Here is a 15,393-nt window from a genome sequence, read left to right on the forward strand (position 1 = left end):
TACGGAACAAGGAGCTTGAAGCATTCGAGAGGCGCTATGAAATTCGTTAAAAATACCAAAACCAGCGGACGACTCTATTAGTGATCCATCTGTGAAGAACGATCTTGCGAAATCAACTTGGCCAAACTTTTCAGCGTAAATTGATGGAACAATCATGGAACGATGATGTTCTGGGATCCCACGAATCTCCCGCGTCATAGATAAATCAAAACTAACTGAATTGCCGAAGTCGGAGAAGCATACACGATGAGGATTATGCTGTGAAGGGCTGACATCCTGTGTTATGTACACGTAGTACAATGACATAAAACGAGTTTGAGGGTTCAGCTCAAGAAGCTTTTCAAAGTTTTCGATTACCAGTGGGTTCATAACTTCGCAACGGGTGAGGAGCCTGAGGGACAATTCCGAGAACCGATCCGATAGTGGCAACATGCCCGCCAACACTTCTAGACTCATCGTATGAGTCGAGTGCATGCATCCTAACGCGATACAAAGACAGCGATACTGGATCCGTTCCAGTTTGATGATGTGCGTTTTAGCCGCCGACTGGAAGCAAAAACTACCGTACTCTAAAACCGATAAAATCGTTGTCCGGTACAACGTTAGAAGATCTTGCGGATGGGCTCCCCATCACGTTCCGGTAATTGTTCGGAGAAAATTGATCCTTTGTTGGCATTTCCGCTTCAGATACTCAATGTGGGATCTCCAGGTGCATTTTGAATCGAACCAGACCCCAAGATATTTGAAGGACATAGAATGAGTGATCTGTTTACCCAAAAGTTGAAGCTTTGGTTGTGCTGGGCTATGCTTCCTAGAAAAAACGACCAACTCAGTTTTCTCCGTGGAGAATTCGATACCTAGCTGGATAGCCCAAGTAGACAAATTGTCTAAGGTATCCTGTAAGGGTCCTTGCAGGTCGGCCTCTCTGGGTCCTGTCATAGACACTACGCCGTCATCTGCAAGTTGTCTCAACGTGCAGTTGTCACTTAGACAATTGTCAATTTCTCTGACGTAGAAATTATACAAAAGGGGGCTTAAACATGAGCCCTGGGGGAGACCCATGTAACTAAATCGAGAAGCTGTAGAGTTTCCATGAGAAAAGCTCATATGTTTCTCTGACAGCAAATTGTACAAAAAGTTATTTATTAATGGAGAAAGGCCACAAGCGTGGAGTTTGTCTGAAAGGACTTCAACGGATACTGAATCAAAAGCCCCCTTGATATCCAAGAATACAGAAGCCATTTGCTCTTTTTTAGCAAAAGCCAACTGAATTTCTGTGGAAAGCAACGCGAGACAGTCGTTCGTTCCCTTGCCCCTACGGAATCCAAATTGAGTATCTGAGAGTAGGTGGTTCGTCTCAACCCATTTGTCCAAGCGAAAAAGGATCATTTTCTCCAACAATTTTCGAATGCACGATAACATCGCGATGGGACGATACGAGTTATGATCTGAAGCGGGTTTTCCAGGCTTTTTAATGGCTATAACTCTCACTTGCCTCCAATCATCCGGAACAATATTGAGCTCCAGGAACTGACAAAACAAGTTCAACATGCGCCTCTTAGCGACGTCTGGGAGGTTCTTCAACAAGTTGAACTTGATTCTATCAGCCCCCGGAGCCGAATTGCCGCACGAAAGGAGCGCGAGTGAGAGTTCCAGCATTGAAAAAGGCTGGCTGATCTCGTCTACAGAATTCGTCGTTTCGCGAGGAATCATCTGTGCCGGCACGGAATCAGGACATACTTTTCGCGCGAACTTGAGAATCCAACGATCTGAGTACTCCTCGCTCTCGTTGTTCGAAGACCGGTTACGCATCCTTCGCGCCGCGTTCCAAAGCGTATTCATCGACGTTTCGCGCGATAATCCGTCCACGAATTGCCGCCAGTATCCGCGTTTCTTGGCTTTGATGAGGCTCTTGAGTTCGCGTTCAAGAGCCGAGTACGCTTCGAAATACACGGGTGTTCCACGTTTCCGGAAAAGCTTAAACGCGTCGGACTTTTTACGATAAACCTCAGTGCATTGGTGGTCCCACCAAGGGGAAGGAGGTTTCCTACGCAAAGACGTTCCAGGAACCGGCCGAGTTTGAGCTCGAAGCGCGCTGTCCAAGATCAGATTGGAGAGGAAGTTATATTCCTCCAACGGTGGAAGCCCTTCTACCGACGACACGGCTTCCTCTATCGCGGTCTTGAACGTTGTCCAATCAATATTACGGGTGAGGTCGTACGCGACGTTAACGGATTCCGACGGATTGAACCCACTGGCAATCGAAATTTTGATCGGCAAGTGATCACTACCGTGAGGATCCTGGATCACATTCCACGTGCAATCCAACGATAATGAGTTAGAGCAAAGTGTGAGGTCTAATTTACTTCCATTCGAAGATGGTCCAGCCAAACGTGTTACTTCTCCATTGTTAAGAATTGTCATATTGAAGTTATCACAGAGGTCATATATAAAAGTTGAACGGTTGTCATCATACAGTTCCCCCCAGCCTGTACCGTGGGAATTAAAATCTCCCATAATCAACCGTGGAGCAGGAAGTACTGAACATATATCTGAAAGTTGTTTTCGATTAACGACGGCTCTAGGAGGAATATAAACAGAAGCAATACAAAGGCTCTTACCTTTAATAATAGCCTGACATGCGACAACTTCAATGCCTGTAAATTGTGGAAGATTCACTCTATAGAAAGAATGGCACTTTTTGATCCCCAAAAGTACCCCTCCTCCACGCGAATCCTCACGATCCAGTCGAATAATGTTAAAATCATAAAAAGGAAGATCGATATCTGAAGAGAGCCAAGTTTCACAAACAGCAAATGCATCACAATCATTATTGTGAACTAAAAACTTAAAAGAGTCTAATTTCGGAATAAGACTTCGACAATTCCACTGTAGAATAGTGATCAAATCCCCGACCTCGTTTGGAAAATTATCCATCGAAGGAAATGATTGCTGCAATGAGGGGCCACTTCAATGTCAATTGCTTCAAGAGGGTCTTCACAGTAGGAAGCATTGCCAGAACAATGCTTTTGAGAGGATCAGAAATATTCAGGTACTTGAAAATATCGTCCACAATTTTATCAAATGAGAACAACCCAGATGAAGAAGGGGCTTCTGTTCTTAAAAATGGGACATCAGGGGTTTTGGATGTCCCCGGGAGAGGTGGAAAATCCTGGGTATAGTCAGTTCTTCTGAATCCAGGAGGAGTAGAAACTTCCGTTTTTCCACCACTCCTTGATTTGGGCAAGCTGATTTGGGGTTCTTCATTCTCAACTTTCCGCGAACGGATGCGTTTTCGTTTCCGTGCTGAAAAACAGAAAGAAGTTCCCTCCTCAGCCAAGTCAGAGTCAGTCTCGTCATCTGACAAAAGAGAAAAGGGATTTTTGTCGTTGGTCGATGGCGTGGCCGTCTTAAGCATTTCTGCAAAAGACTGCCGGGAACGTTCCTTAAGTGAGCGTTGTAATTTCTCCCCGCGTTGTTTGTACACCGGGCATGACGAGATACCATGAGGAGTTCCCTTACAGTACACGCATTTTGGTGCGGTAGCTGCACAGGTGTCATCCCCATGCTTCTCTCCGCATTTGGAACAGCGTGCCTTGCTGCCACAGTGGGAGGCCGTATGTCCCAACTGCTTACAGTTTTGGCAGTTCATGACCCGGGGAACGAACAAACGCACAGGTAGTCGAAGTTTTCCCAGCTCGTACTTACTGTCAATGCTAAACTTATTATTCATTTGTACTCTTCTACTGTTATTAATACTTAAGTATTGAGTAAACTGTTATACAACCAAAACCAGCCGTACAAAGATTATATAAACTGTTATAGAGCATGTGTGAATTGCTTGGGTATAGAGTTATGCCCTCAGAAGTCCAACCCAAACATATCCTCGACCCACCACCACCTCTACCGTTGTACGCCTTACAACCACACACCTTAACTGGTAGGCTAACATGTTCCCAGCATACCCTACAAAGGAAGCCAATTTTTCTCTGCCACGGAATAATTCCATCCTCCTAGCTGCCAACTATCTGCTGCTTCCAAATAATTTTGATTACAATTCTGAACCCTCAGGGGCTACTTAAGGGGAAAAAAATCGCAAGATTAGGATTACCACCCCACTGAATGTTTGTTCATCATTTACAAATTCCTGCCGGCCCCTTGGGAAAGCTTGAGCAAACAATTCCCCTTCTCCCACCAGCGAACACCACCATAAAACGTTTCTCACCTGAGGTTTTTCCTTTTTTTCCTTTCTTCCATCTTTCCGACAACAGACACTTCTATCCAGCATCAAAGCGCCGGATGCGGAGAGCAAATCAACCATCATGGCCATCAACTTGATTCTGCAGTTTCTGTACTTTGAGCTGCGACACTCGAACCGGGTTCGCAAGTGGTTCCATCGCAAGCTTTCGCTCGAATTGGATGAGCTGATAAGCAAAACAACCACCGGGAAGCTGTTCGACAAGCTTTCGGTAAGTGAGCAACATGAAATATTCAACCGAACTTCTGAGGTGCTCGCGAATGCTTCATGAAAAATTGATAAATCCTTTTTTGTATTTTTAGATTCGAGATCTCGACTTGGGTAGCCAGTTTCCCGAGATTAAGAACTTTCGGCTGCACAACGTCGAACTTCACCCGGACGAGGCACACATCGAGAGCTTGGATGTGCTGTTGGACCTGCACTACGAGGGGAATTTCCGACTGTCGATCGATGCCGATATGGTGCTCGGCAAGAAAGGATTTCTTTCTGTTAAAGGTAGTGTTTGTTGAATTTTTTAGAACGATGGGGTAGGGAGCCATTAAAGTTGATTGGAGTGAGGGTAAAGCATGGTTATTCACATAGTCATGTTTCTCGAAGCTCGGCTCGACTAATCTGGCGAACCGAGCCGGGAGCCCAACATTGCAATAATGCTGGTTGAGGATTTCTAAGCGGTTGCTTTATATAACGGTGGTTTTGAATTGTGTCAGCCACCCTCCTGTTTTATTCGGGATGATGATGATAATTGTCTACCACTCATTTTAGTACGGAAACTAAGTTCGATTGCAGTGGGCACTCCTCACTGTTTGATTTGATCAAGCTTAGTAATCTTTGGTTGTCCTCAACATGTCACTGTATGTGATAGTGATAGTTATAATGGTGTCCCGAGCAGATTCTGCGATCAAATTGAAATCTAAATTTGATGCTGTGATTTCGCTGATGATGATTACTCAGGTTGCTGTCGTTTGGTCGTTTTAACGGTTAAAATATCAAAATTGAAAGCCAAAAATCTTCCTTCCATCACATTAAAAACTATTTCTGCTATCAGTGAGATCAAACTGAAAACTCAATTTGATATCCATTTTTCTTGTTGATAACACAACAAGTATTCAATTTGATGTTATGCTAAGGCAATGAAAACAAACCCGCAACAACATATTTTTAAAGAGCTGTACATTTGCAGAATGAAAACAAAATTTGGTATGAAATTTGTCAATTGCGTAAACTGAAATCAAATTATGATTTCAGATTGATGTTGATATCAAAACTTGATTTCAATTTGCTGTCATTTTGATGCTGGACTTTGCTCGGGTTACCACCCATTGTAGCACGGAAACTAAGTCCTACAGCAGTGGGCTCTCTTCTCTGTTTACCTTGATCAAGCTTAATAACCTCTGATTGTCCTCAACATGTCGCTGTATAAAGGGCCAAAAACGGATTGGGTAGATCCAGTGGCGTTTCCTTAACCTCAATCTACCTACCAATCCACCAACTCTCAAAACATAAACAATTATCAAAATATTGCTTGCAATGGATAGCTATCGAGTAAATTAGAACATTAAGTGTAACTTTCAACCGATTCGAGTATGAATATAAAATAAAATCTAGTTTTGAAAGGGTAAAAAGGTAAATGAATCATTAAACAATGACGATGTTCCTTAATAAGTAAAAACAATCTCCTTAAAATAGATCGGGTTACTCCTTAAATGATTGATCAAAATACGTTAAAAATCTTAAAATGCTCAGTAAATATTTAAAGTACGCTCCCTAAAATAGAGAAAACTGTACATTAAGCATTTGAAAATGCTCCTTAGTATGCACCGCTTTGCACCATTTTGAAGTGTAATTGTACCATATATCATCGGAAAAGCTGCTGTAGAAAGGTTAATAAGTACCATGAAATCAGCTGAAATGTTCAGTAACTCATTGTGTGCATTTGTGCATTTTTACTGAACATAAGTAAGTAAGTAAGTTGCCTCGATGCAATGTTTCGCCATGTGCGTGACCAGTCACTTGCTGGACTGTTACGTTCCACCCTTGGTAGCTCAGTTTGCTGGACGAAGTGCTGGTGAATTTTATCGGTGGAGGGGTTCTGTTGGATTTGGTGGGTAATTTGGGATAAGTTTGATAGGATTTGTCTAAGCTCGGGAAGATCTATTGAGATGGCTGGGCGGGGATTATCGTGGAAAAGAAGGGATCTACAAAAAGGAAGGGATTCGATCTCTTGTAGGTGTCGGTTGATTGCGAGTGACCTACATTTCAGAGCTGGTAATTGCAGCTTCAGGCCTCCATTCTCTCTGCTGCGTGCCAGCTGCATCATTGGGACACAAGCGACAGTCCCTCTCCAGAGGAACGTACCCACCCACCCATAATTTTTATCTGCGGATTTGGACTGTTTTTGACCTGCTTCGTACGACCGAAAGGTGTATGCTGGTCACAAATGCTTTGCCAAACTGATTTCCTACGCAATTAATCAATCTTTGATGTGAATTTCGCTAATAAACACGAGAAGCATTTCTTATAGCAAACTTGCCATAACAAAATTGGCATGGTTCATTTAAGTAAACAAACTAACACTTCTTCCGACTGTGGCACCTCTCTTACTCGCCTGGGGTGGCGGAGATCCAGGCGAGTAAGAGAGGTGCCACAGTCGGAAGAAGTGTTAGTTTGTTTACTTAAATGAACCATGCCCATTTTGTTATGGCAAGTTTGCTATAAGAAATGCTCCTCGTGTTTATTAGCGAAATTCACATCAAAGATTGATTAATTGCGTAGGAAATCAGTTTGGCAAAGCATTTGTGACCAGCATACACCTTTCGGTCGTACGAAGCAGGTCAAAAACAGTCCAAATCCGCAGATAAAAATTTTTGTTTTGAATTTCTGTATGGCAAAATAGTGAACTTTTCGTGAACATTAACGGCAAAGAACTCACCAACACTGGGAGACCGTGAGTTCCTGCCCACCTGTCTTAAAAACATCTCGGGCGGAGATGTGCTATCCGGTCCTTGAGAGCAAGAGTGGCTTGAAAGATATTGTGCTCTGAGTTGGAGCATTTCTGCCCGTCGCTCAAGACGTGGAGCTCTCTCATCACTTGCTCGAGTCTGGTTTTGAGAACGCGGGAGAAGAGCCAGGCGAGTAAGAGAGGTGCCACAGTCGGAAGAAGTGTTAGTTTGTTTACTTAAATGAACCATGCCCATTTTGTTATGGCAAGTTTGCTATAAGAAATGCTCCTCGTGTTTATTAGCGAAATTCACATCAAAGATTGATTAATTGCGCAGGAAATCAGTTTGGCAAAGCATTTGTGACCAGCATACACCTTTCGGTCGTACGAAGCAGGTCAAAAACAGTCCAAATCCGCAGATAAAAATTTTTGTTTTGAATTTCTGTATGGCAAAATAGTGAACTTTTCGTGAACATTAACGGCAAAGAACTCACCAACACTGGGAGACCGTGAGTTCCTGCCCACCTGTCTTAAAAACATCTCGGGAGAAGAGCTTGTAGTCGCTGTTGAGCAGCGAGATCGGACGATATGAACGGGCTGTGTCGTCGCCGCCTCTCTTCTTAATCAGCACGATGATGCCATCGACAAACGCTGGAGGAAGATTACCGCTGAATGCCTCATTCAGCAACAGATTCAACTCTCGGTGGATGACGTCGAACATGCCGTGGTAGAACTCTCTCGGAATACCATCGCAGCCGGGAGATTTTCGTGGGACACTCGCTGTTATTGCAGACCAGATTTCTGCCGTCGTGATGTCGTCCGTGCAGGCTTCATTCGATGGGTCTTCTATTTCGTCCTCCGAGTACAGCGTCGAGAAGTAGTCCATCATGTGCATCACGATCGCTCGTGGCTCTGCTACCGTTTCGTCTTGCTATGTCTGCAGCTGCGTGATGACGGTTCTCTTCGTTCGCCTCTTCCCCAATTGGTATATTGACATGGGTTCTCCCGCCACATGTGTTTCATTCATTCGCTTGAACGTGTAGGAAAATCTCCGTTGAAGCGCTAGCATTTCACCTTTCAACCGGTTGATGGTGGTTATCATTTCAGGGTGCTGGTAGTACCCGTCGTAGGCTATCCGAAGCTCGCTATAGAGAAACTGATGTTCACTGTGGAATTCATCGAAGACGGCTCGAGATTTCCACTTTTTTTTTTATCTAGTTCGTTTATTTGGAAGGCTCAATCGCGTTAGCTTTACGGAGCCGATAATTCATTGTTCACTGTGTGTAACAAAATTCACTTAATTCTATGTCTAGTAGGAGTTGGGCCGATTACTCGCGGCTTACTCGAGGTTAGAAGGGTACATTTTCGAAGGATAGGATCAGGGGAGGAGCTTGGGGTAGGGTTTCGTTGTCTCATCAGAGCGTTGTCGCCAGTATGAACGGTAGTGCTGTTCTAGCTTCGTCCGGAGTTCGACCGGCTATGGTGGGTGACCAGTGGGCGACGATGAGACTCATCGAGACGGGGGGACAAGACAAACAAAAACTAATAAAGAGAGACAAAAGACAAAAGGAATTAAATTCTTATACTAGACATTTGAAGAAAAACATAAACGGACTGCATATAGCAGAGATCACGGGTTGCCAACACGTCTCTGATAGGAACATAGGGTTGTCTTCCTTGGGCCTCGAGGGTATTCAAAAGTCGCTCTCTGGCGGCGTCATTATCCGTACATTGCCAAACTGCGTGTTCGATGTCATCGTAACCGTTTCCACACCGACAGATGTTGCTGTCCACGAGGTTTATTCTATTGAGATGAGCATCTAGCGAGTAGTGGTTGGACATAAGTCTACTCATCACGCGAATGAAGTCACGACTTAAGCCCAAGCCTTTAAGCCACGCTCTCGAAGAAACATTAGGAATAATTGAATGTAACCACCGTCCAAGATTTCCAGTGTCCCAATCGGTTTGCCAACTCGAAAAGGTACTCGGACGCACTAAATGGTAAAATTCATCGTGTGAAATTTGCCTGTCATACAATTCGCCTTCCTGCGCGCCCACCTTTGCGAGAGAGTCCGCCTTCTCATTGCCTGGGATTGAGCAATGTGAGGGGACCCATACAAAGGTAATCATATATGATCTTTCGACCAGCACACACATCTGCTCCCTTACCTTTGAAAGGAAATAAGATGAGTGCCTACCTTCTTTCATCGACCGAATAGCCTCAATCGAACTGAGACTATCCGTGAAGATGAAGTAATGGTCTGCGGGCATGTTGGAAATCATCCCGAATGCGAAGTTGATTGCTGCCAGCTCAGCAACATAAACGGAACAAGGTTCCTGAAGTTTGCGGAAGGCGCTAGAGTTTTCATTGAAGACACCGAAGCCAGTGGATCCATTGAGACGGGACCCGTCTGTAAAATATCTTTTCATGCAATTGACTTGTTGGTACTTTTCAGTAAAAATACGCGGAATAATAATAGGTCGAAGTTGATCGGAAATCCCATGAGTTGCTTGTTTCATGGTCAGATCATATTCAATTGAGGAACTGCGATTGGTGAAGTGAACACGGTCTGGAGTATAACAAGGAAGACACATATCTGCTGATATGTAGTGGTGGTAGATTCTCATAAATCGAGATTGTGTGTTCAGCCCAAGAATTTCTTCAAAATTAGCAATTATAAGTGTGTTCGTCACACCGCATTTGATTAGTATTCTGAGAGAGAGCTCCCAGAAACGGTTGTGTTAGAGGGGTGTTACTCCTGCCAGAACCCCGACACTCATGTTATGCGTTGAGTGCATACAGCCTAGAGCAATACGCAGACAACGATATCGTTCCAATTTTATTAGGTGACTTTTTCTTGCCGAGAGAAAGCAGAAAGAGCCGTACTCTAGAACAGAGAGAATAGTTGTTTTATAAAGCGTTATGAGGTCTCCCGGATGAGCACCCCACCATGTGCCGCAAATTGAACGGAGAAAGTTGATCCTCTGCTGACATTTTTGCTTCAAATACGTAATATGGGCATTCCAAGTGCACTTTGAATCAAACCAGACCCCAAGGTACTTGAAAGACAATGATTGGGTAATGTTTCTGCCCAAAAGATTAAGCTGCATTTGGGCTGGGTACCGCTTTCGAGTAAACACTACCAGTTCAGTTTTCTGCGGTGAGAATTCGATCCCTAGATTCATAGCCCAAGAAGACAAGTTATCTAAGGAATTTTGCAATGGTCCTTGCAAGTCCACGGCATGTGGACCTCTTACGGAAACCACACCGTCATCTGCAAGTTGTCTTAGCGTGCATTGTTCTGCCAAACAGTTGTCGATATCTTTGACATAAAAGTTATAAAGAAGAGGGCTGAGACATGAGCCTTGGGGCAGGCCCATGTAACTAATTCTGGAAGTTGTCAGTTTTCCAAGAGAAAAGTTCATTTGCTTTTCTGACAACAAATTGTACAAGAAATTATTTAAAATTCCAGAAAGTCCACATCTGTGCAGATTGTCTGACAGAATTTCAATGGAAACTGAATCAAAAGCCCCCTTAATGTCCAAGAATACTGAAGCCAATTGCTCCTTGTGCGCAAAGGCCAGTTGAATATCTGTGGAAAGCAGCGCTAGACAATCGTTTGTTCCTTTGCTCTTGCGGAACCCAAACTGTGTATTTGATAGCAAGTTATTTGTTTCGACCCACTGATCGAGTCTCCGAAGGATCATTTTCTCCAACAATTTCCTAATGCACGAAAGCATAGCAATCGGACGGTATGAGTTATGGTCAGACGCTGATTTGCCAGGTTTTTTAATGGCTATTCAGGCGGTACAATGTTGTTTTCTAGCAAGGAATTGAATACATCTAGCAAGCGTCTTTTAGCGATATCTGGGAGATTTTTCAGAAGATTGAATTTAATCATATCGCTTCCCGGTGAGGAGTTGTTCGATGAAAGAAGAGCCATAGAGAAATCCAGCATTGAGAATGGTCTATCCAGAGAGCCGCCGCTAGGAGACGCTTCTCGAAGAATATTTTGTGCTGGAACTGAGTCCGGACAGACCTTTTTAGCGAAATCGAATATCCATCGGTTGGAGTATTCTTCACTCTCATTGAAAGATGAGCGGTTACGCAGAGATTTCCACTTGAAAAAGCTTTTGATCTTGGGCTTAGCGAACAAAATCCACTATTCGATCCAGGAGCCATAGATAGGGCCGAAGGGACCAAAACCCACGGCCATGCTATTGACCAAGATGGGGGAGGCAAAGTCGGAGTACCAGCGCTTTGTGGTCGGTAAATGAGCAAACGTGTCCATGTGCTGCTCGCAGGTGATCGCGCAAATCACGTAATGCGATCGAGTCGCGACTGTGCGTTACGGCAGACGTACATTAAAACCTGGATCACGCGGACACAGCTTCTCCCATACGTCGTAGAGCTGCAGCTGCTGGACGGCTGTTTTGAGGGCGGGACTAGTGTTTGGGCTGCTAGAATCACTTGTTCGAAGCACGCAATTGAAATCGCCGGCCAATGGCGGAGATAGTAGGCAAGCGTCCCATTGAAGAAGTTCTCCCGAGCTGCACGTAGCGAAGAGCCGGAGGGAGCGTAAACGTTACAGATCGTTGTGTCTTGCACTCTCAGCGCAAGCAGTCGGCCTTCCTAGCTTCTCTCGATGTGAGTGGCCTGGATGTGTTCCTTCAGGGCAATAGCTGTTCTCCTTCTCGTATGGTCCACATTGAAGAAAACGACGTAGCCAGGCAAGGAGAGCAGCTCGTTCTCTACTTCTTGTAGACACATGGCTATGGCTGTTTTCGGAGCGCGTTCAGTTTCGTGGGGCTCGTGATGGTGCCGATGTTGATGGAAGAGATGTTGTACGACGTGAGAGCCATTTATAAGCGATTGTACTCGTCCCTCTCGTCGTCGGCGTCATCCCGGCGCACGATGGAAAATGACAGGTGGGCAGGAACTCACAGTCTCCCAGTGTTGGTGAGTTCTTTGCCGTTAATGTTCACGAAAAGTTCACTATTTTGCTATACAGAAATTCAAAACAAAAATTTTTATCTGCGGATTTGAACAGTTTTTGACCTGTTTCATACTACCGGAAGGTGTATGCTGGTCACAAATGCCGTGCCAAACTGATTTCCTACTCAATCAATCAATCTTTGATGTGAAATTCGCTAAAAAACACGATGCGCATTTCTTATAGCAAACATGCCATAACAAAATGGGCATGGTTCATTTAAGTAAACAAACTAACACTTCTTCCGACTGTGGCACCTATGTATTTTCCATCGTGATCCCGGCGGGGTTTTTTACCGGCTCGTTTTCCTCGGCTTCGTCTACTGCTCATGGAAGGCGAGGATTCATCGGTTTCGTTCCCGTTGCCGCATCTGCTCTGCGATCGCAGCGCATTTTATGGCTTTTTGAACACGTCATCCATAACTACGACAGCTTGTGGTGGTGTTACGAACGAACTGTTCGCATTGTGCGCTCGTTGTATTTGCACAGAACCTTCTGCAGGCTGGCTGCGTGTGTGTGTTTTTGGGCCTGAGAATTCACTCTGGCTGTTCGGCAGTTCGGGGAAAACGTCTGACTCTAACGATGGCGGAGTAGTGGATTTTTGACCGACTAGTTTCGTGTTTGGTAGTTTCACACCAGCTTTTTTGGGTTGCTGACCGGTTGTTGACCTATTGGCCTGTCCAGTTTGCTTCGTGACATTCGCGTAGCTTTTCTGGTACAGTAGCTTTTTGTTCTGGACACATGATATGCCAGTGTGCGCTTGCTCTTTGCAGTGGCGGCAGGATTGCAGCTGTCCCTTGTAAACAACGAACGCTTGCTCTCCATGGACGGTGACCCACGATCCAATGTTCCGCTTCACTAGCATACGAGCAGACCATATGCCGAGCGGTATGCCTTCACATTCGTTGCTCTCACCCCACGATACCTCGAGATCACTACCCCGAACGCACTTTCTAAAGACTTTCTCTTCACATATTCGGGAAGGTCGTAAACCCACACTTCAACACTACCATCTTCCAACGTGATCCGAAGCTTGTGTTTCTTCCGCTCACACTCCACTTCATGCTTCCCGTCGTGTTCGTCAACGACTTTTTGTGCCAGCGTCAAGTCACTGACTTTGACGAAGGCACATGCTCCATCTCTGTGGCACTGAAGCCTTTTAATGTCTTCCCTATTTAGACCGAGAACCGAACGACAAACACCATAGAATGTTTCGACCGACGGCTTGACGGAGAACTGCGAATAGTCAATCTTAAAAGTGTTTTCTCGCCTCATCGCGAAACACTTTTGCACGCGACGTGGCGCAGCGAATAGAAGGGTATCCAAAACGTAAATGCTTCACTAGTGATAAGCGTAATCGAGAAAAAGGTCTGCACGTCTCAAAAGCTGAGCGATAACTATTAAATTCTTGTTTCTCTAACAATTCTTTGGTACGCCGAAAAATTTCAACATCTTGAGATCTTCCAATCGTGTCTTGAATTTAAAACAATTCTCGTTCTCCAGCAAAGGAACTTTTGGAATGTAAACAAAACTTAAAACTGTTGGGAACAAGTTGTAAGAACACTCGAAACTCTTTGAGGTTCTATAACTTTAGGAAACTTCAAGAAATTCTGATTTCACAAAAATATTCAATATTTCCACTTCCGGAATATTTAGATTGTGTTCAACTCACAGATTTTCAGGATGTTTATGGAACTCCGGCAACTTCTGCGATCTACGTCAAAATTAGGTACTTTGAGAACCTTCAAATCAGCCAGTATATCAAGAACTCCAAAAACTTCTTGCTGTCCAGCATCGTTCAGAACTTGTGGAAATTTCAGAACGTTCTGGTACTACACGAGTGCAAAAACTATAGAACTCATAGAATATTAAATTACGTTTAAACTGCCGGAACTTCTGGAACTCAAGCAATCGAAAGAGCTCTTGTACCTTTCCAGAATTTTGGTGCTCAGAGAAATCTGCAAATTTTCCACCAATTCTTAGGCTTCTATACTTCCAGCGAACTAAGAGTTCTTTGACACTCCAACACTCCAAGTAGTTCTTTTGAAAATTTCCGGATCTTTCAATCGAATGTCACTTATACGAACGCTATTACCCCGAATGAGATTCTGCCTTCAATCCCTACTGGAAACTTCATTAAACTCCGATTATCTTAAACTTCTTGCGAAAATTCCTACGAATACAAGAACTGCTTGGAACTCCAAGAAACTCCTGAGAACTCTATCAAATTCCGTAACGAAGCAGATGGGCGTGGCCGGCATTGATAATTGTCATGCTTTTCCTGTTCTAAACTTTGAACACTCCCAAATAGTTTTCTATAAGCAATCAGCATTGGCAGTATGCAACTTACTCCGTTACAAACGCAACGCAACTTTAACACATGCTAAGCAAAACTTCGGGAAATTCTAGTACTCTGAGAAATTCCAAAACATCTGACAGCTTCTCATTTTTTTTTCTATCTCCAGGAATTCCAGAAAGCTCCACAATCATCGAAACATTGCATTCCGTGAGCAACTGGATCTCTTGTCTGAAAACTGTGTTTTGAAACCTCGAGATGTTCAATGCTTCATTGATTCAAAATTATTGACTTCTTCTTCTTATGCTTCTTCTTCTACGCATTTCAAGCTTATTGCTCATCGCATATTAGCTTATTGCGTGCTTTCAACTTAGTGTTCTAGATGCACTTTCACAGTTATTTATCGAGAGCTTTCGATGCCTGTACCATTTTTGCATTAGTATAATTGTGTGGCAAGTACAATCTTACTCTATGCCCGAAAAAATTGGGGAAATTTTCCAGCCCGAAAAATTCCTAGACCGCACCGGGAATCGAAACCAACCGCAACCACCTCCAGCATAGTCTTGCTTTGTAGCTGAGCCTTTAACGACTGAGCTAAAGGAGACTCCCCAAAATGATTGACATTCTTAACTCAAACAGAATTTCTCATTACTCTCAATTTCTACAACCTTCCCTTTGCAGTGAAACAAGTTTCCGGAATCGCTCGACTGCAGTTCACCCGCAAACCGTACACCCACTGGTCTTTGAGCTTCGTCGGTGATCCCACGGTCAATTTGGAAGTTCAGTCCCAATTCCAGGGCCGCCAGATGCAATCCAACGTGACGAGCCTGATCTCGAACCAGATCCGCAAAGCGATCCGACGGAAACACACCTTGCCAAATTATAAGCTAAGGTAACTGTATGATCTA

The 15,393-nt window shown here is 44.1% G+C and overlaps 1 protein-coding gene across 2 annotated transcripts in view; it reads left to right on the top strand.

The window, feature by feature from the left end:
* The window catches only part of Pdzd8 (PDZ domain containing 8), a 95,093-nt gene that overhangs the window by 67,704 nt on the left and 11,996 nt on the right, over positions 1 to 15,393 (top strand). For both annotated transcript variants that reach the window (XM_065227773.1, XM_065227774.1), the window contains exons 2-4: positions 4,272 to 4,469; positions 4,561 to 4,753; positions 15,167 to 15,377. In XM_065227773.1, coding sequence (XP_065083845.1) covers positions 4,272 to 4,469; positions 4,561 to 4,753; positions 15,167 to 15,377 — 602 coding nt within the window. The remainder of the gene's footprint in view (positions 1 to 4,271; positions 4,470 to 4,560; positions 4,754 to 15,166; positions 15,378 to 15,393) is intronic.

The sequence above is a fragment of the Ochlerotatus camptorhynchus genome, unplaced genomic scaffold (assembly GCF_037179485.1).
Source record: "Ochlerotatus camptorhynchus isolate MF236.1 unplaced genomic scaffold, CSIRO-AGI_Acam_v1.1 ptg000275l, whole genome shotgun sequence".
Lineage (NCBI taxonomy): Eukaryota > Metazoa > Arthropoda > Insecta > Diptera > Culicidae > Ochlerotatus > Ochlerotatus camptorhynchus.